This window comes from Panthera uncia, chromosome B4 (assembly GCF_023721935.1).
Source record: "Panthera uncia isolate 11264 chromosome B4, Puncia_PCG_1.0, whole genome shotgun sequence".
Taxonomy (NCBI): Eukaryota; Metazoa; Chordata; class Mammalia; order Carnivora; family Felidae; genus Panthera; species Panthera uncia.
This window is the reverse complement of record NC_064809.1, coordinates 18,940,449-18,962,619: the sequence shown is the minus strand read 5'-3', so window position 1 is coordinate 18,962,619 and position 22,171 is coordinate 18,940,449. Positions and strand designations below refer to the sequence as shown.

The 22,171-nt window shown below is 42.5% G+C and overlaps 1 protein-coding gene across 11 annotated transcripts in view; it reads left to right on the top strand.

The window, feature by feature from the left end:
• The window catches only part of NEBL (nebulette), a 358,160-nt gene that overhangs the window by 312,585 nt on the left and 23,404 nt on the right, over positions 1-22,171 (top strand). For 7 of the 11 annotated variants that reach the window (XM_049626927.1, XM_049626926.1, XM_049626924.1 and 4 more), the window contains 6 exons: positions 672-764; positions 6,319-6,411; positions 7,967-8,059; positions 9,574-9,666; positions 10,949-11,053; positions 12,060-12,231. In XM_049626927.1, the coding sequence (XP_049482884.1) occupies positions 672-764; positions 6,319-6,411; positions 7,967-8,059; positions 9,574-9,666; positions 10,949-11,053; positions 12,060-12,231 (649 nt within the window). Of the gene's footprint in view, positions 1-671; positions 765-3,873; positions 3,964-6,318; positions 6,412-7,966; positions 8,060-9,573; positions 9,667-10,948; positions 11,054-12,059; positions 12,232-15,012; positions 15,106-16,320; positions 16,471-22,171 lie in introns of all 11 variants that reach the window. The other 4 variants (XM_049626933.1, XM_049626925.1, XM_049626934.1 and 1 more) reach the window with 4 other exon arrangements.

Genomic DNA, 22,171 nt, shown 5'->3' with positions numbered 1-22,171 from the left:
CGAACTCACGAACCCACAAGATCATGACCTGAGCTGAAGTCAGACACTTATCCGATTGAGCCACCCAGGCACCCCAGTTTGCTTTGTCTTTGAAAGGGGTGGCTGTTGGTAGGAGTGGAGAGACATGTGGGAAGGTTAATGAATAAGTGGAAGACAAGGGAAATAGAACGAGTAAACTTTGATGTTGGTGACAGAACCAGTATTTTCTTTGAAGAGAATGAAGGCATCTTTGTGTTTGGAGAGTAGCACTTGCTTAAAATTTCATGCTGTTTTTGAATTAAATGATACTGCTTAGTAAGCTTTTATAATAATGCACTTTGATTTTCCTCAAACACACATGTGACATACATTCATATTTAAAGCCGGGAACTCTAGTTTGCCAACTTATATCCTTAGACCAAATAATCTGCGGCCACCTAGGGTAGCATGCATGCTCTAGAACCAAGTATGAGAGGGTTACTTGGGGAATACTATGCAATATGAAACCAGAATTGGGCATTTATTGTGATAATGGGTTATTTAATTGATTGATATGACCTTGGTACTTGTAAATAGAGGCTGTATTCACGTTACTTGAGAACCTGAGACATTGTCTTTCTTTTACAAGAATCTAATCTAGGACTTGAATTCTAATACGCTTATAGTTATTCTTTCCTTCTCTTATAATTAAGGTATTTTATAAGAAAGAAGTAGGAGCTGGCACGGCCATAAAAGATACTCCAGAGACAGAACGAGTGAAGAAAAATCAGCAGAATATTAGTTCAGTAAGTTCTCCATAGCATTAATTATCCTTTCCAAAAGCAAACATCAGCTAGATAAATGTTTTCAGTTCTTTGCTAAACTGGCTGCTTTTCTTTTATTCTTCGCTTTGTTAAAATGCTGTTTCATCAAATATCAAAGGTCTCAGTTTCAGAAGGAAAACTGTAGCCTTGTTCCCCTTGAACCTAAAGCAGTGTTTCATCTTGATATATCATAGTACACAAGAGATAGATCACTTTAATAGTCCAGTAATGAAATCTGGGATTAGATTTCATCTTTTGAACAGAATTTTAACTGTATTAAATTTTTCAGAGAAAAGATAAATTTCAGTACCTCTCCACAACTTGGAGGAAAGAAATTTTACCCTGTAGAATGATTAAAGGCCCTTAGCACATTGATTTGGTGGCTTAAGAGAAGGTTTCAAAGGCCCCGTTTGCCTTTTTCTTTCTCCAGCCCCCAGCAAAACAAAAACAGGCACCTTCACCATGATTTGTAAAATAATTTACCCTCCAGTTACCTTTGAGCTTGGGGGGAAGGGTAGAGGAGGCAAGGAGCAAGTCCTGTGATGGGTAAAAAACTTCTCCATTCAGTGCTTGACAATTTACAATGAATAATTGCTATCTTTACCAACAACAATTCTTCCATGGATATTTAGTTTCTTGTTGAGGAAGTCATAAGGTTCTTTCCTGAAATCCCCTTCTTTCCTTTCCTTTTCTTTTCTTTCCTTTTCTTTTCTTTTCTTTTCTTTCTTTTCTTTTCTTTCTTTTTTTTTTTTTTTTTCAGAGATAGAGAGAGAGTGCTCATTTTCAGAGCATCTCAGTCAAATGCTCAGGGCTCCTGGGGGGCTCAGTCCTTTGGGTGTCTGACTCTTGATTTTTGGCTCAGGTCATGATCCCAGGGCCTTGGGATCAAGCCCCATGTTGGGATTCGTGCTGGGCATGGAGACTGCTTGAGATTCTCTCTCTCTCTCTCTCTCTCTCTCTCTCTCTCTCTCTCTTCCTCTGCCCCTCTCCCTTGCTTGCACTCTCTCTCTCAAAATAAAATAAAAATAAAAATAAAAATAAAGAGTCAGGTGCTCAATGAACTGAGCCACGCAGGCACCCCTGAAATCCCTTTCGTGACCTTTCTCTTCACCTTCACTCTTAGACACAGAGCCTTTCGTTAACTAATTGAAGCAGAATTGGTCTGGTTAGACTTATGTATCAGTCAGGACAGTATGTGGCATTCTAGAGTATGAGTATGCGTTGGCTTTTGCAGAGAAAAAATAGAAAAGGCAAGGTAATGCTGTATTAAATCATATTTCAAAAAAATCTGCAGAATACTAGTGCAGTAAAATTTCTGTAGTCTGAATGAAGCTAGCTCCTGAAGGAGGCTTACAGAGAAGACCTTACAATGAGGGTGTTCCCGTCCACCATGGCGAGAGCCTGTGTCAGGCCATGCTGGGGTCCAGCTGGAGAAGTTTGTTTGCCAGAGAAGGATGAAATGTTTGTTTCCTTCACTTTCAAATGATAATATTTGAAATGCACCCATCAGTGTTCTGAGATACAGTGTTATAAATGTTCTGTGGTAGGCGATTCCATTGCCTGCAGTAAAATGACTGTCTTTTTGATTAGTTTAGAGTCGTCTGAAAAACAAAAATGTTCATCTTTAATCATGTTTAGCTTCTCACCCGAGGAAAATCGCGCAGAGTAGTGCGGTTTATCATTTCTTTTTCCAGCGTCCCACTGCCTTTTCCAGCAAACAATAAATGTGTAGTTCTGTATCTCTCTAAGGTTGGGCCATAAACTCCTGCTTAGTATTCAAATGGAAAGTTGCCCTTTCAAGATTAGCTAGATCTGTCAAACGAAGATATGATTCTCTAACATTTAAAGATCTCGACATTTTCCACCTCCACCGTACAAGCCTTTTAGCTATTAGCTTTCTCTGTTAAGGAGTGTTTTTGAATCTTATTTAGAGGTAGTCTTTCTTGGTGTAGTCTCAATTTAACTGTTTCACATCTGAGCTAACATTGTTATTGTTACCCATATTCAACCTACGCTACTAGGACATGGATGATATCTTAGATATTTAGGTTACCATTTCTTTGCGACTGTCAGTGTGGATTTCAGCTTTCATCATTTAAACATTACCAAGTGATTTCTAAACCCTGTCTTGTGTAGATTTAAGTCTTTGCTAAATTTCAGCATGTGCCTCTTAAGTCCAGCCTGTGTTTGCATACAAATAAATATTTATGTGTGTCCTTTTTCTTGAATCTAATCTTCGATGAATTTTAGACATATTAAAATACCACCAGATAGGATGGCATTACTAATCTTTTCATAAATTTAAAGAGCTGTTTCTTGTCCCATGCCTAGCAGTGTGCTGGCATTATCATTTTTGTCTGGTTGATCTTCCTCTAAATGGATTTGAAGGAAAGGCTTTTGAATAGAATGGGTGCCAGACTACATACAGGCTGGCTTTGTATAATGTGATTATGTGGGTACAAGACACTTCCTGACTTTTTGCCACTGGCCCCTCCATAGTGAACAGAGGTCATGGCCTCTGCTTTTAGTACATTTCCCTCCACCTTCCTCTTTCTCTTCTTTTATTGTGGCCACTTAATTTTTTTCCTTATCCTGGATTATTTGTGTGCTCTCACTCAGATAAGCAGTCTTCCCGAAGACTCTGCCCCTAACTCGGTTTGACTTTGGACTTTAAATGCATGATAAATTGTAATTCATACATTAATGAGTAGAAACTGCTTTTCAGATAGAAAAATGATAAGTTATTATATTACTTAAGATACTTCCCAAGGGTTTTTATGTGTGTGTGTGAGTGTGTGTGTGTGTATCTGCCTAATGATAAAACTTATCCTTGTAAGCGGCATTTGCTTATTGTAATTAAATAAACTCCTGTAGTATGGCTAGGTGAATAAATATGAGTTTATTTGCACTTTAGCGGAAAGGAATCCTAAAAGCATCACCAGCTGAAATAAAAATTTGTGTTCCCATGGAAGGAAAATTAACGTTGGCGGTGAAAAAAGTTCAACTATGTAATGGTTACAAATGCAGAATTCTTACCTTGCAAGCCTTGTGTTGAATAAAACCCACATTGTTCTTTCAATACATTATTCAGGGGAAATACAAAGGAGAGATAAAGCAGGCAACAGCCATCTCCCATCCTCCAGTTAAGAGAGCCAAAGAAAACCAGAAGAACATCAGCAATGTGTGATCATGTTTCTTTAAGTACTGTTTTCTATTTTATTGGATGGCAGTAGACAATGGGGGGGCCCAGCACTTACACAGGTGAAGTCCCGTGATGATGCCTTCTGTTGCTGGAGGGCCCGTTCCTGGAAGGTGGAGATAGGGTTTCGCCCTTCTTTCTGTTGGGCTAGCACAACACTTCGTGCGTGCATTTATTTATCCGAGAACATGTTAACTGAATGCCTGCTCTGTTCTTGTTCTTGGGAAATTCAAAGATGAGTGAGGATTCTCAAGGCCTCTAGGAGAATCAGACAGAGGCATAAATACCCATTATGCATTAAGTGCTGTAACCATAATTAATAGTTATTGACTGTTTACGAGGCTTTTGGAGTACTTTACGCGCAGTGTGTCGTTTAATGATAAGCAAGTATTCCCTTTGCAAAGTGTTGTGGAAACGCAGAGAAGGAAGGGTATGTCCTTGAGAGAGAGAGGAAAGCCCTCGGAAGAAGAGTAACATTTGAGTTGGATCTTGAAGAATTAATCACAGTTGGGGGGGTGGATGTCGTGAAGAAGTGCCTTCCTGGCAGAGCAAACTGAACCTGTTCAGAGTCCAAGTTCTGTCCAAGGAGAGGAAGGTTTAGGTGATGGGTGCACGCGATGAAAGACGGCAGAAGATGACGGTGAGAGAGAAATTGTAATTCGGGCTCTAAGGAGTCACGTCGGGAACCCCAGTGTTTCCTAAAGTATGGTTGGTATATAAATGATAGGTGCCTGGCCCATGAGCAGGCCATGATTTAGGGATTGTATTGTTTTAATGTGTCTCTTTTTCGAAAGGAAAGGATAGTTGTGTTCAATTTATCAGAGACACATAACACTCCCATAAAATAACTTTATTTGAAGATAATAGTGACCTAATTTAATGGAAGACGAATACTGCAAATCACAGCACCGTTGATAGCTGGCCCGACATAAGGCAAGTGGTGTGCACATGGTAGAAATTTGGACAATACGGAATAACGGGAAGAATGTGGACCCTGGTCTCCTGGCTTGATCCCAGCTCCAGACCTTACCTGCTGTGTAACCTTTATAAGCCACCAACCTCTCCCAGCCTCAATTTCCTTATCTGTGACACAGGAGCCATACCATTAAGGGAGGTATTACCGGGAGAGCACTTAGCATATTTGTGAATGGATGAAAACAAGACATGATCAGTCACCATTATCAGTTTGATTTCCCCAAACTTAACATCCACCAGAAATTGGTTACGATAGTTTCTCCACATCAGTAATGCCGTTCAGCAGACTTTTCCCCTCCGAGCTCTACTCGGAGTAATCTTTCCTTATATCCTGCCATCCGTAGAGATTACACTGGATCTTTTCTCACTTCAACGCAGACACAGACACAGGCACAGAATCTGCCTAAACTCTCAACTACATATCACGGCACAAAGAAAGCCGCCCGCTGAGGAAAGCTGCCACACGGAAGGGGCCTGACCCTTTGTCATTTATTTTCCAGGCTTGTCAAGCTTCTCTTCACTGGCACACTCACGGTTAAGGGTGTGCATCCCGGGTCCATTTTATCTGCAGGCCCTGAAGGTCTTGTGATGTCTTAAAAAAAAAAAAAAAAAAAATTCCCTTACACTAAATTTAAACTCCGGAAGATCATTAAGACCGTCCCTGTGGAGTTGCTTATAATAGGATTTTAACCTCCAGTTTAACTTTTGCCTGTCAAAAATTCATTTGATGGACCTACCATTCTGTTTCTTTGTGCTGGAGGCTCATTTATTTCCCGGGGTGTTGCAGAATTGCCGGAAAACTGACCACAAATGTTGGGGCCTGGTCCTCCAGCTAAGAAAGAGCACCTCAACACGGCAGGTCAGGAAAATTTCCATAAATGCGAGTCAGAGCACAGGCCTTCCCACGTGGGCACTTTGTAGATAAGGAAACTTTGAGGTTCGGGGTGTGTTTCCGCAGTGACAGCCTGTCACGAAGGGGCAGGCATGGTGCCATCCTCCTTGCCGATGAGAGGAACGTAGGAGTTTTATTTTTAAATACGAAAGGGTAGTTTGCTGACGTTGCCTCTGTGCTCTGAAGAAAGGAACTCACGGAAGGGATCACTTATTATTCCCGGTACCGATCACACTCGGAGGGGCCCCCGACAAATGATGCGACGCAAAGAATAACAGCCAAAGGTGGAGTTCAGAAACATTCGGGCGAGAACGAGCTTGCAGCCTGGGCTCGTGGCGATGGTGAAGTCTGCTAGCGATGCGCAGGTCCCCGCGAACTCCTAAGGACGCTTCTTTTAACCTGTTGCACGCTGTGGGTGCACCTTTCCTTCACATAACCCCGCCCTGTCTCGCACCTTGTCTGTCTCTCAGCTCCGGTACAAAGAGCCGTGCCACAAAGCCACGCCCGTGAGCGTCACGCCAGAGATGGAGAGGGTGAGGAGAAACCAGGAGCAGCTGAGTGCGGCAAGTGTTTCCTCCGTGTTAGCAAGCGTCATGCACTTTTATTCTTCACAGTGCTCTCCGGAAAAGCTCGAGCCCTCTACGGATCGGATGCTCTTTTCTGCAGTCCCATGCTCAAGGGCAGGAACCTTGGTTCTCCGGTGCGATCTGGGAAGTTTGGGATTGTCTGGCTATGATTTAGCCGTGTTCGTTTAGTCAAGAAGTCTTCGTTAAGCACCCCAGCGCGCCAGGCGTGATCCTGGTTACTGGTACACAAAGATGGGTGAGACCCAGTTCCTGTCTCCACGGGCCTCGTAGGTTCGTGGGCAAATCTCTCCTTTCGGGGAAGGACCTGGAGAGCAGTGGGTGTGTTGTCAACCTGAGAAGAAGAATTTAGCTGTTAGAATAGAGCAGGAGAAGACCCGGCTTGACTGGGCTGCTAAGACATAACGTCAAGGCAGGGAACCTTGTAAATAAAATGAGAAACATTAGTCAATCATCAATGATTTATCGCTAATAAAGGAATGAGAGTTAATAATCGTGAGATACTTCCAATATGGCATGTGTGCTGAACGCTTTCTGTGAACCCGTGCGGCTGGCGCAGTTTATTTCTCTGGTTTGTAGGTGTGGGAAGCTGAGTCTTGGAGAGGTCAGAGGACATGCCAGGGACCCACAGTTTGAAGGGCCGAGCTGGGATTTGACCCCAGGTCTCCCTGGGTGCCCCTGGGGACCCCAGGTGCCCCCTGCTAGCTATTTTTCCCATTTTTTGGACCCTTTTGTGGAACTTTTACCAGTATAAACAATAGCGTTCTTCCTCCCAAACAGGTAGTTTTGAAAGACTTTACAATGTGAGTGTGAGTTCTTACAGGTAGAGGAGAAAATCAGGCTGAACACCACCTGATCCTTATAATATCCCTGGAAGGCAGTAGGAGGGAGAGATCTTTAGCTTCTTTTGAAGGTGGAAGCCCCAGGTCAGAATGAGAGTAAATGGTCCTCCCCAGGCTGGGCCAGCAGCTTCACTGTGGTTCTCTTGGAATGGTTCATTCCTGTGTTTCTCCCCTATATTCCCATTGCTTTTAGTGGTGGGATTTGCAGTTTGCTTTGGCATCGAACAGCAAAATATTTATTGAAACCATCATTTATTTATTTATTTATTTATTTAAAAAATGTATTTATTTGGGGGACAGTGCAAGTGGGGGAGGGGCAGAGAGAGGCGGACAGAGGTTCCTGAGCGGGCTCTGCGCTGACAGGCTAACAGCAGCGAGCCCGATGTGGGGCTCGAGCCCACGAATCACACGATCGTGACCTGAGCCGAAGTTGGACGCTCAACCGACTGAGCCCCCCAGGCACCCCTTGAAACATCATTTTAAAGAAGCACAACGCCATTTTGTGCTTGCCACATCAGAAGAATAAGGATCCAGGTGTGGCTATGAACTGACCGGTTTCTGCATGTCTACTGTGGGGACAAGTGTGGAAAGACGGGGTTAATTTTGAGGCTCATGCTCTGTGGGGTGTGTGTGTGTGTGTGTGTGTGTTGACCATCCTGCTATCTACTAAAATTCTCATTTATCGTCCACAGGTAAAATACAAAGGAGGGGTTAAACAAGCAACTTCAATTTCTGATCCACCAGAGCTGAAGAGAGCTAAAGAAAACCAGAAGAACCTCAGCAATGTGTGACCTTAGTAACTTTTTTCCTTATGACAGCAAACGTATTCTCAACATGTCAGTGAAGAGTTGTGTTTATAAAGTTCTCAAGTTGATACTGTGCTCTCAGTTGACTGCCTGTCTAACTTGAAATGGTGCAGACTGTTAGATGTGGGTACAGCCAGGCATTCCGGGCTCCAGAGTTCCCAGTGACCGCCAATTATGATTTTTGGCGACCGATTATCGAGGCTCCCTCTTGTCTGCACGCTTACAGTTGCTGTAGTTCCGCAAAGGGATGCGGCGATGGCTCCTAGCGTCTTGGCCCTCCGAATAAGCTTTCCCACTGCCTTTCTTACCTGTATGTGTTCTTGTTTGTTAGCCTGTGCAGCCCTGTCGCCCACTCCCAGCTCTCGTCACTTTATTTTTGGATGATGACTTGGGGGTTAAAGTTATAAAGTGTGCAAGCCTGCACAGGTCACACGGGACAGGCCCATTTTTCAGGGCACTTGTAAAGGGGGCTGTTCGTTTTTCCTCAAGCACCAACTCCTGGCCTGTTCTTAACCCCTTTCTGTTTTTGTAATCCATAGGTGTAGTTCAAGGAGAGCATCTTTTTTTGAAGTCATTAACATACAGATTGGGTTCTCTGTGGGTGCCTGGGTAGCTCAGTCGGTTAAGTGTCTGACTTTGGCTCAGGTTATGATCTCGCGGGTTCCTGAGTCTGAGCCCCGCGTCAGGCTCTGTGCTGACAGCTCAGAGCCTGGAGCCTGCTTCGGATTCTGTGGTCTCCCTCTCTCTCTGCCCCTCCCTGCTCACATTGTGTCTCTCTCTCTCAAAGATTAAAAAAAAACAGTAAAAAAAATTTAGATTGGGTTCTCTGGAAGAGGAAATCTAGAAATCTATTAGGTTCAAAGAAATATTTTATTCTTCAAACCTTTAAAGTCTTTGGGGGCAGATCATAAAACAAAGGCAGGCCGTTGTTTGGCCATTTTCCTAACAACTGTGTTTTGGAGAAGTAGGTGCCCATCTCTGCCCGATATATCTAGGGGCAAGGTTGATATAACTCCATTACTCTCAGAAAGGAACTTAGTTATTGAGAAGGAAGAGTGGGGTCGTGGGAAGTGCAGCGACCAGTTTTTGGATGACCACAGTCGCCTATTTAGGCATCTTTTTGAAAACCCTGCTGCAGTTAATTACTAACAGACTACAACAGTATATGGGTACGAGTGCCTTTAAGCGATACCCATGAAAGACATTTCTCACCATGTTCCTTTGTGATGCAGGGCTTACGTCCGCTTTCCTGACAGTATGCCCATGTATTTGAGTGTATTCACAGTGACGTCATTCCCAGCCATAGATGCAATGGGATGAATTGAAATTGATTTCAGATGCAAGCCTTTTAAATATGGCTACCCCTCCGATACCACCCTCTTTTTTCCGTTGTGCCCTTTTCTCGGCTAGCTCTTTAAAATAGCTACTGTGAGACTCTTATGTAGGTGAATTGATTCACCGTGCTCTTTATTTTTTATTCTCCGCAATGATAGGTTTATTATAAAGGTCAGCTGGGAAGAGCCACGGCTTTAAGCGTAACTCCTGAAATGGAAAGAGTGAAGAAGAATCAAGAAAATCTTAGTTCGGCAAGTTGCTTTTTTCATTTTGGTCTGTTACAAAGGATGCATCCTTTATTATTTACTTGCAGTCCTTTTCTTGTTGTTTTTTTTTTTTTTCCCCTGTGAAAATAAAACGTACTCTCAAGAAACATTTGTGATACATGCAGTAGGTCCACGTGTAATTTCAGATGATTTCCAAAATCTGCCGTTGCGCAACTCGACGTCATCATGCAAGCCCTTCCTCGGTATTTCCAGATGTGACGAATGGTTACATTCAAAGTTTAGTTTTAAACTATATTATGCTCCTTTAAACAATGATTCATGTTATTTTAGCCAGTGTCTTTGAAAGTGGTGAAGTCTTTGATGCGTAAGTTAAATAATTGTCATTGTGCAGATGTATCCCATTGAATGTGAATTGTTAGATGTTCTCTGCAAAGCAAAATCAGAAATGACTCATTACTCCAGAGTAGGGACCTAGAGGGAAAAAAATCTTTAAATGCATTGCGTATAGCATTCAGTTATTCATTAAAGGCCCGTGGTGCACATCAGTGTCTCATTTGGATTGTATGCTTTCTTTTAGTAAATATCAGGGCTTCAGTTCCGAATTGCACATATGTCCTCAGGTCCTCAATCATTGCTTTCCTCATATCATGCATAACCAGCTTCATAGATAGCAGAGTTCTGCTGGTCTGTTATCAAGAAGATAGCTCATGCCTGGGAATCAGCATTTAGGGTTTACGGTTTACAGTTCGCCAGTGGCATTTCTGTCCAGAGATGCTGACCGTATTTGACATAAATTACCTTTAAGCTGTGGCCGCTTAGAAGGAAATCAGATCTGATACTCAAAGTTTCTTATTCTCCACAATGGGAAAAAAAAAATAAAAGGAAATAGAGGGATGCTTGGACTTGGTAGGTATATATTCTTCAACAGTGTTATGGTGGAAAACGGGGAAATATTAGAAACAGAAAAATAAATTTAGGTTTCATTTAGTGTGGATTTTTCCTGTTTAAGTATGGTAACCACTGTTCCCGACTACACTGTTAGTGGATATCGCTCACTCACACGTTGGTTTTCGGTTAATCGAGAGATTTAGGTGGTTTTTGCTTTAGTTTTTAAAACTGAACTTTGAGAGCAAAATTTTAGATTGTTACCCTAGAATGACATGTAATTCACTGAACAACTTACTTGGGGAATCATTTTGAATATGTTGTAGATGTGTCACTCATTTGGAACGTTTGAAAACGTGGCGTAATGTTTTCTCTTACAATTGTCGTGTTGTTTAAGTACGTTCTACTGTGTCCTTTGCAGGTAAAATATACCCAGGACCATAAACAGATGAAAGGTAGACCAAGTCTGATTTTAGATACGCCTGGTCTGAGATATGTCAAAGAAGCACAAAATCATATTTCCATGGTAGGGTACAACCAGCTCCTTCTTCTCATGACTAAAACATACTAAGGAACGGCCCCACCCGGTGTACAGAAGGCGTTGTTCACCATTAATCTGGATAACTAACCAGCATGAATGCAAAGCAAAACGCAGATGGGACCCTCCTTTGGCGGGGGGGGGGGGGGTGTGGGGGTGACCGCTAACCACACTGAAATGTAATGGAAATATTTAGTCTAATAAAGTAATTTTTCTCAGTGATATTTGGGGTGTGTTTTTATTTCTAACATGACTACTCTAAATGCATTTTGTGAAAGACATTTGCTTGGACTTCTTTTCAGTTAATTTGAAGACAGAGTTTGGTATGTTTACATGTTGCAAAGAATGTAAAAGTTATGTATTTTTTTTTTAAAGCAGTTGCCTGAGATATAATTTATCGGCCATAAGGTTTCTTCATTTAAAGTGTGCAATTCAGTGGTATATAGTAAGATTTATAGAATTGAATAACTACCACTGTAATCCAATATCAGAACATGAAAAAAATGTGTGTTTGAACTGTGTGTGTGTATGTATATATATATATATATATACATATATATATATATATATATGTATACACACAAAAAAAATCATGTCAATGTGTGGAAATAGAGTATCATTTTAAAACCTATTAAAAGTTAAACAATAGCAAATTAATTTGTACCTAAGTTAGTACATTTTAGGAAATCGCCAGGATTAAACAATATATATCTTTTAAACCTTCTCACTGATATACCGGTTTATATATAATTTAAAAGAGCTTCTAACCATAATGAGGAAAACCGTTGTGAAAATCTCAGCACTTGATTTCTGATGCCAGGAAGCTGACATTTCAGACACTATTTTCGGAGTAATCGGAAAAGACACATCTATGTGGAAAATAGTCTAGATGTAGTCGATCCTGTAACAGTTGCCGTTATGTCGAAATTGTGTGAGCTCTGTTAACAATCAGGACATTTCAGTTGGAGTTTATGTTGTTTTTCCTTTTTTTCAGGTAAAATATCATGAAGATTTCGAGAAGACGAAGGGCAGAGGCTTTACTCCTGTTGTAGATGACCCCGTGACAGAGCGAGTGAGGAAGAACACCCAGGTTGTCAGCGATGCGGCCTACAAGGGCGTCCATCCTCACATTGTGGAGATGGACCGGAGACCTGGAATCATTGTCGGTAAGCTGGCGGTTCCCAGCAGGTGTGCACGGTCAAAACGGTGGTCCTTGCCCCCGCTGTAGAATCAGCCTCCTTATTCATTGGACTCGTCCTCAAATGGTGGATGCGGTGCCCAACTGAAAAGGGGTGACAGGCTAAGTGTCAACTGTTTGTGCCATGTTGAATGGGATTCATGGTCCTTGTCAGCTCTCATCGCACATCTTTTGGATTATTGGACCTTCTCTGTCTTCAATAACTTGCCGGTCTTAAGAGCGTTCTTACTTCTTAAGCCAAGGAGCGGCCCAGAAACCAGCCAGGAGTGATAACAAAGGCCGGACAATTGTTTTGTTTTCCTTTAGCTAACGTACTTGAGCAATGCCTTGTAGTGCAGACATTGTCTACATGGGGGACAGAAATAATAGAACTGATCGCATGTAGGACCTTTTACCACAAATAGTGCCAGAGAGATTCTGATGGTATTCCACAATATGAAGAGCTTATACATTTTTTTTTAATTTTTTTTTTTAACATTTATTTATTTTTGAGACAGAGAGACAGAGCATGAATGGGGGAGGGTCAGAGAGAGGGAGACACAGAATCGGAAACAGGCTCCAGGCTCTGAGCTGTCAGCACAGAGCCCGACACGGGGCTCAAACTCACGGACCGCGAGATCATGACCTGAGCCGAAGTCGGCTGCTTAACCGACTGAGCCACCCAGGCGCCCCTATTTTTTTGATATTATCCCCGAGTGGGGATAACCGAGAGCTGTCTGCAAGTGCCATAAATCTGAGAAGGAAACTTCTCACTATTCCTCCTAGTTCGTCTGGGCGCATGTTCGGAACAAAGTTTTGAATGGTGGCTGAGACAGCAGTGATCACACCGGAATCTAAGGCAGGGCTAGAAAGGACAGTTACTGAGTTTTCGGTACGCACAAACGACCCATACTTCCAAATGATTGTTCTTCTTCAGAGCAGTTAGCGTCTGAATTTTTGTAGCTAGCCCAGTTCTAAAGCTCAGATAATATTTTTGGGAACCATGCAACGTGCTCACCAGCAATCTCCATGTTAAGTTAGCTTCATCTTCCCAAGTAAGAGCTTGCCTTTTGGAACTAGTGAAAGGCCATTTAGAGGTGAGCTGAGGGACGGAGGTGCGTATCTGACAGGGTAATGTCTTAATATAAAACAACGGTACTGAAGTCAGGGCATAAGTTTGTTGAGTGAATCTGCAAGTCTTTTCCAAGAGGGATTCCAAATATATTGGCACACCTTCCAGATAGCTCTGCACACCTTCCAAAGTTGATTGTTTAAAAGAATCATATTAAGTTGGGTGGATGGGTTGAGATGTTTTTGTCGAAAGTAACGTGGAATTCGTTTCTTTTCTTTTTTTTTTTTTAAATTTAAAAAAAAATTTTATTTTTGAGAGGGAGAGAGAGAGAGAGAGAGAGAGGGGGAACAAGTGGGGGAGGGGCAGAGAGAGAGGGAGACACAGAATCTGAAGCAGGCTCCGACCTCTGAACTGTCAGCACAGAGCCCGACACGGGGCTCGAACTCACGGACCGTGAGATCATGACCTGAGCCGAAGTCGGATGCTTTAACAGACTGAGCCACCCCGCTGCCCCATCATGGAATTAGTTTCATTGCTTTGCATTAACATCTCATAAGGGAGAGTGAGTGCAGAGGGGTCTGATTCATTCCTTGAGGGTGGAAATGCTGACAGTCTGCACGTTTACACCAGGGTCCTACTCGAGAGCAGGGGCCAGGAATGATGGTGGAATCCTTGCTCCTGTGATATTGTCTAGACTTTGAGCTCTCAGACCTCATTACTCATTACCTTCGAGATAGGAATTATTGTTATTTTTTAAATATTTATTTTTGAGAGGGGGGTGGGACAGAGGATCCGAAGCAGGCTCTGGGCGAACAGCAGACAGCCCCATGTGGGGCTCCAGCTCATGAACCGCGAGACCATGACCTGAAGTTGGACGCTTAACCGACTGAGCCACTCAGGTGCCCCTAGAAATTGCTATTTTTTTCTAAATGCAACATATGTGTCTCTAAATTATTCCCTTACTGGGTAATCCAGAGGTCGGTGCATTTCTTCTTTTGGGGGGGGGGGGAGACTGTTTTCCACGGAGGACTTCCCTACGAAGCCCCAAAATGAAGTACATTCCACAAACGAACTTTTGAACCAGGCAGGGAGTAACTGAAGTGAGTTATTTTTAAAGTTTACTTATTTATGTTTTGAGAGAGAGAGAGAATCCCAAGCAGGCTCCACACTGTCAGTGGGGAGCCCACCGTGGGGCTTGAACTCACGAACCGTGAGATGACCTGAGCCGAAATCAAGAGTTGGATGCTCCTACTGAGCCACCCAGGTGCCCTCAGGAGAGAAGTTTTTGTTCTTTCTTTGGTTTTCTCGGACAAAAGCCTCTCAGTCACTCCCTGGGAATTACTCACGCGTCCTTAATCAGCAGTTTATGTCAAACATTTTACTTCTTCGAGCACGAGTGTTGGGGGTTCAGGGATGCGGGGGGTGTCTGGTATGCATGTGTGTCGGGTGATGAGTCACAGGCTGCAGACAGAAGGACAATGAAAAATAAACCAGGCAACTTAAATTTGCTCACAAGATTTTCCTACCAAGTCCATGTGGGTGCAACTGTCCCTTCGTTCTCTGATGTCTGCAGGACCGTGGGTTTGCCTCTACGTGTTTGCTTCTTATGTACATCTTTTTCCAGACTTGTGCTTGACTCCGGTGCTGGCTTTTTAAAATTCATTCTTGATTTGTTGATTTCTTCCTTTATGGTAAAAGACCTCAAAGTTTGGCGCACAGATCCTGGCTCCATCTTCGACATTGATCCCCTGGAAGACAATATTCAGTCTAGAAGTCTCCATATGCTCTCTGGTACTGCTTACATTTTGAGTTCCTCCTCATGTACGTGGTTTTGTCCTCAAAGTGCAGCTCATCTGAGCCTTAGAGGCACCTGGTGCCAACAGTAAATTGTGAATTTTTAAAGTTGAGGATTTGAAAAACCAAAAAAAAAAAAAAAAAAAAAAAAAATGCCATGCCGCTTTAAAATGCCATTCATCATGCATGAAAACAAACCTCGCAAAACAGCTTTTTAATATATCGGACCTAGATTCGTTTGTCCCAGGTTCACCTAGAAAGGTGTCCAGAGCTTCCTTGTTTCTGCTTTTCATTAGTGAATGTGATTTGATAGGTTTTCTGGGCTTTCAAATGCAATTATTTGGATTGCGTTAAACTGCTAAGATATAAAGGAGATTCGTTTCTCCTTTATATAAAAGGTGGGGGAGGTGTCCTATATAGCATCATGAATGTGTTAAAATAAAATAGACTTTTTGGTACCCTTAAAATTTATGTCTGAGTTTTCATATAATGCAGAATTTATGGCGTATGTCGCAAGTTCACTCGACTTTTAATTTAGACCGCGTGTTTCTAATTAAAAGCAAAAACTGAATGGCTTGGATATTTGGGTACAGGGATAGCATGCTTTGACATTTCAGACTTTCAGACAGTGTTGAACACACAGAAGCCTTGACAGTTATGCAGTTATTTCAAACCATATAAATAGATGTATTATATCCTTTGGGTCTGTCTCTACCCCCTGATTTATATTCTACATTTAATTACTGACATTAATAAAATGGAAAGCCCAAGGGAAAATAGGGACTCTAATACTTTTGTCCTCAGTTTGATCTACATAATCAGCCAAGCTCTCATTAAATTTTCTGAAGATAAAGAAAAGGCAACAAATACTTACGCTTGGCGATTCTTGAAAACAATTATGTATAACCAGATGCTATGTTTGATAGAAACATTTTAGTTTGCTAGTGTTTCCTTAGTTCTTGTTAATTCCCCACCCCACCCCCATTTCTCCTTTAAAATCTACACTTAAAATGAGCATAAGTGATTGTTCAACCTTGATGCACTTGACACAGCATATGTGGAAGTTTGGTAACAGGTGGCTAGAACTTGTAATGCCTGAGCTTTGGGATTTTTATTTATAAGAGACCTGCTTTGTGTCCTTGTTACACTTTTCGGTAATTTTTTTCTTCAAGTCACTTAATCACAAATACGAATATTTTCCTTCTGCTGTAGAAAAGGCGAGTCACTATAGGAGACATCGTTCTCGCTCTCATTCGAGCAGTACTTTTGGCACAGGTCTGGGAGACGACAAGTCAGAAATATCCGAGATTTACCCCAGCTTTTCATGCTGCAGTGAGGTAACCAGGCCGTCGGATGAAGGAGGTAGTAAATTTGAATCAGTCTCAGAGAACAATAATACAGTTTTGCAAACCTGTCGTAAGTGTGCCTAACATTCTTCACCTTTGCACAAACATGTAGCCTGGGTGTGTTTGGAAATTTTAAATTCTGTTCAGAAAGTGGAGTCTTTTTCTTTTATACTACTAATTTGCATTCCTGCACGTTTGTTTTTTCCTGTCTTTCTTCACTATTTTCACCACCAATGGATTTTTAATGACAAAAGGGTCTTGGGACCTGCTGTGTGAGTTTGTTGCATGATTGTGATGGAGGTACACAGCCAAAGTGGACACTTGGGTTCTGTGGAGTTTGTGTTTGATTTCCATTAAGGGAAATCAATCTTACAGTTATATTGGAAGAGCTAGAAGGGGTTGCTATGAATTTGTGTGCATTTATTATTATTTTATTATTACTTTTTTTCAAGTTTACTTATTTATTTTGAGACAGAGAGAGCGAGTGCGTGCAAGTGGGGGAAGGGCAGAGAGAGAGGAGCCGAAATGTGCGGCTCTGACTCAGGAACCATGACACCTGAGTCAAAGTGGGACGCTTAACCGACTGAGCCACCCAGGCGTCCCTTGTGTGCGTTCTAACGTTGATATACATTTGCAGACAGAGTTAGATCTTGCCTAAAAGAAATCGGCTGTAGGGGACGCCTGGGTGGCTCAGTCGGTTGAGTGTCCGGCTTCGGCTCAGGTCATGATCTCACAGTTCGTGGGTTCGAGCCCCGCGTCGGGCTCTGTGCTGACAGCTCGGAGCCTGGAGCCTGTTTCAGATTCTGTGTCTCCCTCTCTCTCTGCCCCTCGCCTGCTCACACTCTGTCTCTCTCTCTCTCTCTCTCAAAAATAAATAAACATAAAAAGAATTAAAAAAAAAAAAGAAATTGGCTGTGATACTTGAGATACGAGATTTAAAAACAAAACAAAACTGGAAAATACTGTGCATTGTTAATAATCTTCCCTATGTTTTATGTAGTCATCCTTTCTCCCGTTTTCTATATCCAAACCGGCAGATTACATCTAGACCTTTTAGTTGAAATTATTTTGGATGTTCAACTAATCCTGCTGACAAAGGTCTTAATAAAAGTTAAGACCATGGAACAGCTCCATTTTAGTGCCACGGGGAAGGAGGTGAGGGGTCTGAAGCACATAAGAATAAAAAGAACCCCGAATTTCCTCTTCAACCACAGAGGTCCTATCGCTGACATCCCAACGGCAGGAAATTTTGATGTTGAGCAACTTAACATGGGGGTGAGGGGCGGTTGCGGACAAAGTAAAGTGACCAAAGACCTGATAAAACCGTGAAAGCCCTTGCAATTGTGTGATTGGTGTTTTGTTTTGTTTTTTTCATCCATTCAAATAAAGCACTTATGAGGTTAGAGTCAATTACATCCTATACATCTTAAACTGCATATTTAGACTGGCCTTAGCTGGGTAGAAAGTTTTGTTTTCTTTGATGTTTCAGTTTTACTGAGGTCCAATTGACATGTGAAATTGTAAGGTATCCGAAGTGTCCGTTGGGATGGTCTGATATGTGAGTACATTTGTGAAATGGACTCCCCCCCCCCCCCAGCTAGTTACTTAGCACATCCGTCACGCCACATAGTTATCTTGTGTGTGTGTGTGTGAGAACGTTAAAGTTCTACTTTTCTAGCAAATTTCAACGATACAATACAGTGTTGTCAACTGTCGTCACCACGTTATACGTTAGATTCTCGGAGCTTGTTCTTCATATAGCTCCAAGTTTGTACCCCCTTTCCAACCTCTCCCTGTTTTCCCCACAGTCCAGCCCCCGGGCGTCCACTTTTGTGCTGTTTCTATGAGTTTGCCTTTCGTTTGTTTGTTTGTTTTGGTTTGGTTTTTAAGATCCCACCTTACTAGGACGTTTTTAAAGATCTCTTTTCTCTATGATTCTAATGAAATGTCTGTCAGGTACTTTTGCCGTCTTGTAGACACAGCAGTCATGGGGGAGCTCCCTCTTCTGTGGCTGGTTCTCTAACAAAGGGTCCAGTAACTTCTTGAGTTTTTCGGTTTTGGACTTGGGGTTATTGATTTCTCCCTTCGGTGTCCTCTGTGGTTCTGGAGGTACAGAATAATGCCGATGTTTGATGAGACGAGCAAAATGCAAAGCAAATACAAGAATAAACTCGGAGCCATCGTAGTCAACTTGACTCAGTCCAGTGTTTTAGAGTTGATGCGATGTACCTTAGAGACTCTGCTTCAGCAGTGACCCTTCGACTTCACGTCTGTGCACCCAAGACAGCATTCGTTCATTTATTCACCAAATGTTTATTGAGTGCTCTTTTACACCAGCCAAGAGCTCAGATCTGGTGATGCACAGTGCAGTGAGCAAGAGAGATGTGCATCTGCTCTAAGGGACTCAGAGTCTGGCGGGGGACTCTGACATGAAACAGATACTGACCCACGTAATGTATAATTAAGAACAGAGAAGGGGCTTTGAGGGGGAGAGTGTGGGGGCCACAAGATGTACAACCGGGGGATTTGATCTGGCCTTGATGTCAGGGGAGCCTTCCCAGAGAAGGAGGATTTGAGCCGAAACGCAAATGCTAAATGATGTTAACTGGGCCAAGGAGGCTTTGGGAGAAAAATGTCTTTGCGAGAGAGAACCGAGCACTGAGATGGTGTGTGGGTGAGATGTTCGAATGGAGGTGTCGAGTAGGCAATCAGAGTCCAGAAGGAAGGCTACACTGGAGGTAGATGTGGAAGGTGTCAGTGATGAGGACTGGGATGAGCCTGCGTAGAGAAGAATTCAGACCCCCTCCCCCAAACGTCTCCAGTCCCTCTGCACCTGCTGACTCTCCGTTCTCTGTCCCCAGGACTGCACTGTGAAAACCCGCTGTTGTTGGCTTCTCTCTTCTTTCTCTTCCCAAGCCATACCTTCTCTTTTCTGATTACTTCTAGCAAAAGGACCCCATTCTATGCCAAACCGAATGAGAAAATGTCTCCATTGAAAGACAGTATACATACATATCCTTATGTTTATGCCAGAATGTAAGATTAACACTTGATTGAGAGGGCATAATTACATTCTTTAAAATGGAGGAATTTCAGACGCCATGTTAGGTGGCGGTGGGGGTTGGGGGCTGGATTTCTGACAGGAAGGTGTATCTCAGTAGCTTAAATAATGTCTTGTAAAATGCCTTTGAAAATGCCTTGTCATTCTCAGCCCCCCGTTATGGGGTCAAGGTGCTCTGCTTTTAGTGACGTTTCCTAGTTTGGAAAATGGATACTGAAGTACGAAGCAGAAGGAAAGATGTGCCGGTAAGCGTTCTAACGTACATACGAGTATGTGTAACACCAGATGTCTGTGTTAATTTGAAAAGATTTTAGAATACATGGGAATATGCTCCCAACTCCATTTATTTTAAGGGAGGCAAGACGCATTCCAGCTGTTGGCACCTTGTGTCTGTATTCAGATGATTAGTGATATACCAAACCCAATACGTTCAAAACAATTTCCGCCCCCCCCACCTTCCCCCCACAACAGTCTGCTCTTTCCCAGGTTTTCAGTTTGCTAAATGGCAACCGCACCCGTCTAGGTACTGAGGTCAAAGCCTTTGGAGTCATCCTTGACCCTTGTTGTTTACTCACACCTCCCTCCAACCCATTAGCAAACCTTATCAGCTCCACCGGGAGAAACACACGCAGAATCTGACTGCTTGGGCCCCCCTCTGCCCTCACTCCGTGTTTCCGGTGGGGCCCTCCTTGCCTCGGACCATCACGGTAGCTTCCTGACCGCTTTCCTGTTCCTGCTCTTGCCTCTCACGCCGCCAGCCCTCTGTCCTGCTCTTTCCTCCACCTGGTAGCCAGAAGGGATCTTTCCGAAAGTCCAGTCACGTCATTCTTCTGCTACCATTTCATTCTGGATATAACCCAAATCCTCACCGTTGCCTGCTCTGGGCCCTGGCTGCTTCCCCAAGCTCGTTTCTTTCCATTCTTGGAACACTCCTGTGGTCCCTGCTTCCCTCAAACCTTCCAAGCAAGCTCCCGCCCTGTACTGCCGCCTTGTACGTAACTGCTTCCCTGCCTGGAACATTCCCTCTCATTGCCATATTTGCTTTGGCCGAATCCCGTTTTTCTCCATAATTCTGCTCAGAAGTCACTTTATTTGGAGACACCCTCCCTGACTCCCAGAGACAAAGTAGCACCTTTCCTGTCTGTCCCTTTTTTTCCTCCTTCACTAGCACTTGGTACCATCCGAGATATTTATTTGCTTGTCTGTCTCTGCCTCGCTAGAATAGAAGCCCTGCAAGAGAGATATTGGCTCTTTTGTTCACGACTCTGTCACCAGCCGTTAAGAATAAACACTCAGCAAGTATTGGGAGAATTAATGAAATGGCCAAATTAATATTTTTTTTTCCTGTTTCTTATTTTTTTTTTTAATTGACATATGATTGACATGTAATGTGGTAGTAGTTTCGGGTATACAAGAAACTAAGATCTTAAAAACTAGAACTGCGTGCATAAATATATACACTATAATTATTATTTTTTTTAAATAAAAGGCTGTTGTGGAAGGCTTTCAAGGAAATTCTCCCATTTTTGTTTGGATGATGTTTTGATATGTTTCAAGGACATTAAAGCATAGCTGAAAAATAACCTAAAATAGAAACATTCCCAGTGTTTTGTTTTGTTTTGTTTTGTTTTGTTTTCTCCTGATGGTGAAGGGAAGAAGCAGTACCCATGACTTCTCAGTTTCTTTGAAATTTAGGGTCCCCTTTGAAATGTGTACTATGCTGGGCCCTGGGAAGGAGGTGCCGATTGACTCTGTAGAAGGAAGCAACTTTTATGGTCTTGACGGCTGTTTGATGAAAACCTTTGGTGTCTTTAGTTAATCATATGTATTGGTTTAAGTACCATTCTAGAAACGGAATAGAATTTTAAAACCGTACTTGTTAATGGTAAGATGAAGAAAAAAAGACAACGTAAGTATTTGGAAACGCCAGCTTTTCTTCCATATTCGATTTTTTTTTTTTTTTTTTAGATACAGATTAGGATTTTATAGGATAAAATGTGCTAAGTCCCAGCGAGATGTCCTTGGAGACCGGGTTATCTCCCTGCTGTCGAGGGTGTGTGTGTGACCGTGCTGTACTTTAGTGGACACAGCTGTGTGCCACAGGACGAGGCTTTGGACTTCACCCTGGCTGTCTCCTCCTTGAACTGAGGTCTCTGGAGATCATCTAACTTGATTAGGCACAGAGTCCACTTGTGTAACAAGAGGGGCATAGAACAAGAAGCTCTCAAAGATATTTTACACTTCTTAAGCTACTTGCCATAAATTTAAATAAACTCCCCCCCCCCCCCGCTTTCTTTTCTATGTATGAGAATACGTTTATGTTCTAAAATTGATCTGTTCTACTTTGTGAATTAAGTAGCTGGGCAGTTAGGAGAGTCATCATTTTAGGGTTCTTCTTATGAGTCAGAGGAAATTCTGATTGTTAGGATAAAGGATTAAGCAATCGGCTCATTTCCTTGAGGCAAAAGTACCTTGTTTTCGTCATTCGCATTTGGTTTTCATAAGCATTAGCATAGAAGCCTTCTCCTTTAAGTTTTTATCGTTGTTTTCTTTATGTGTTTCTCATGATATTTTCCCATCTAGCTTTGATTGCTGAATTTTCTTATGCGATTATTTTGAGCTTTCTTACTTTTCCATCTACTTCCCAAGGTATTAA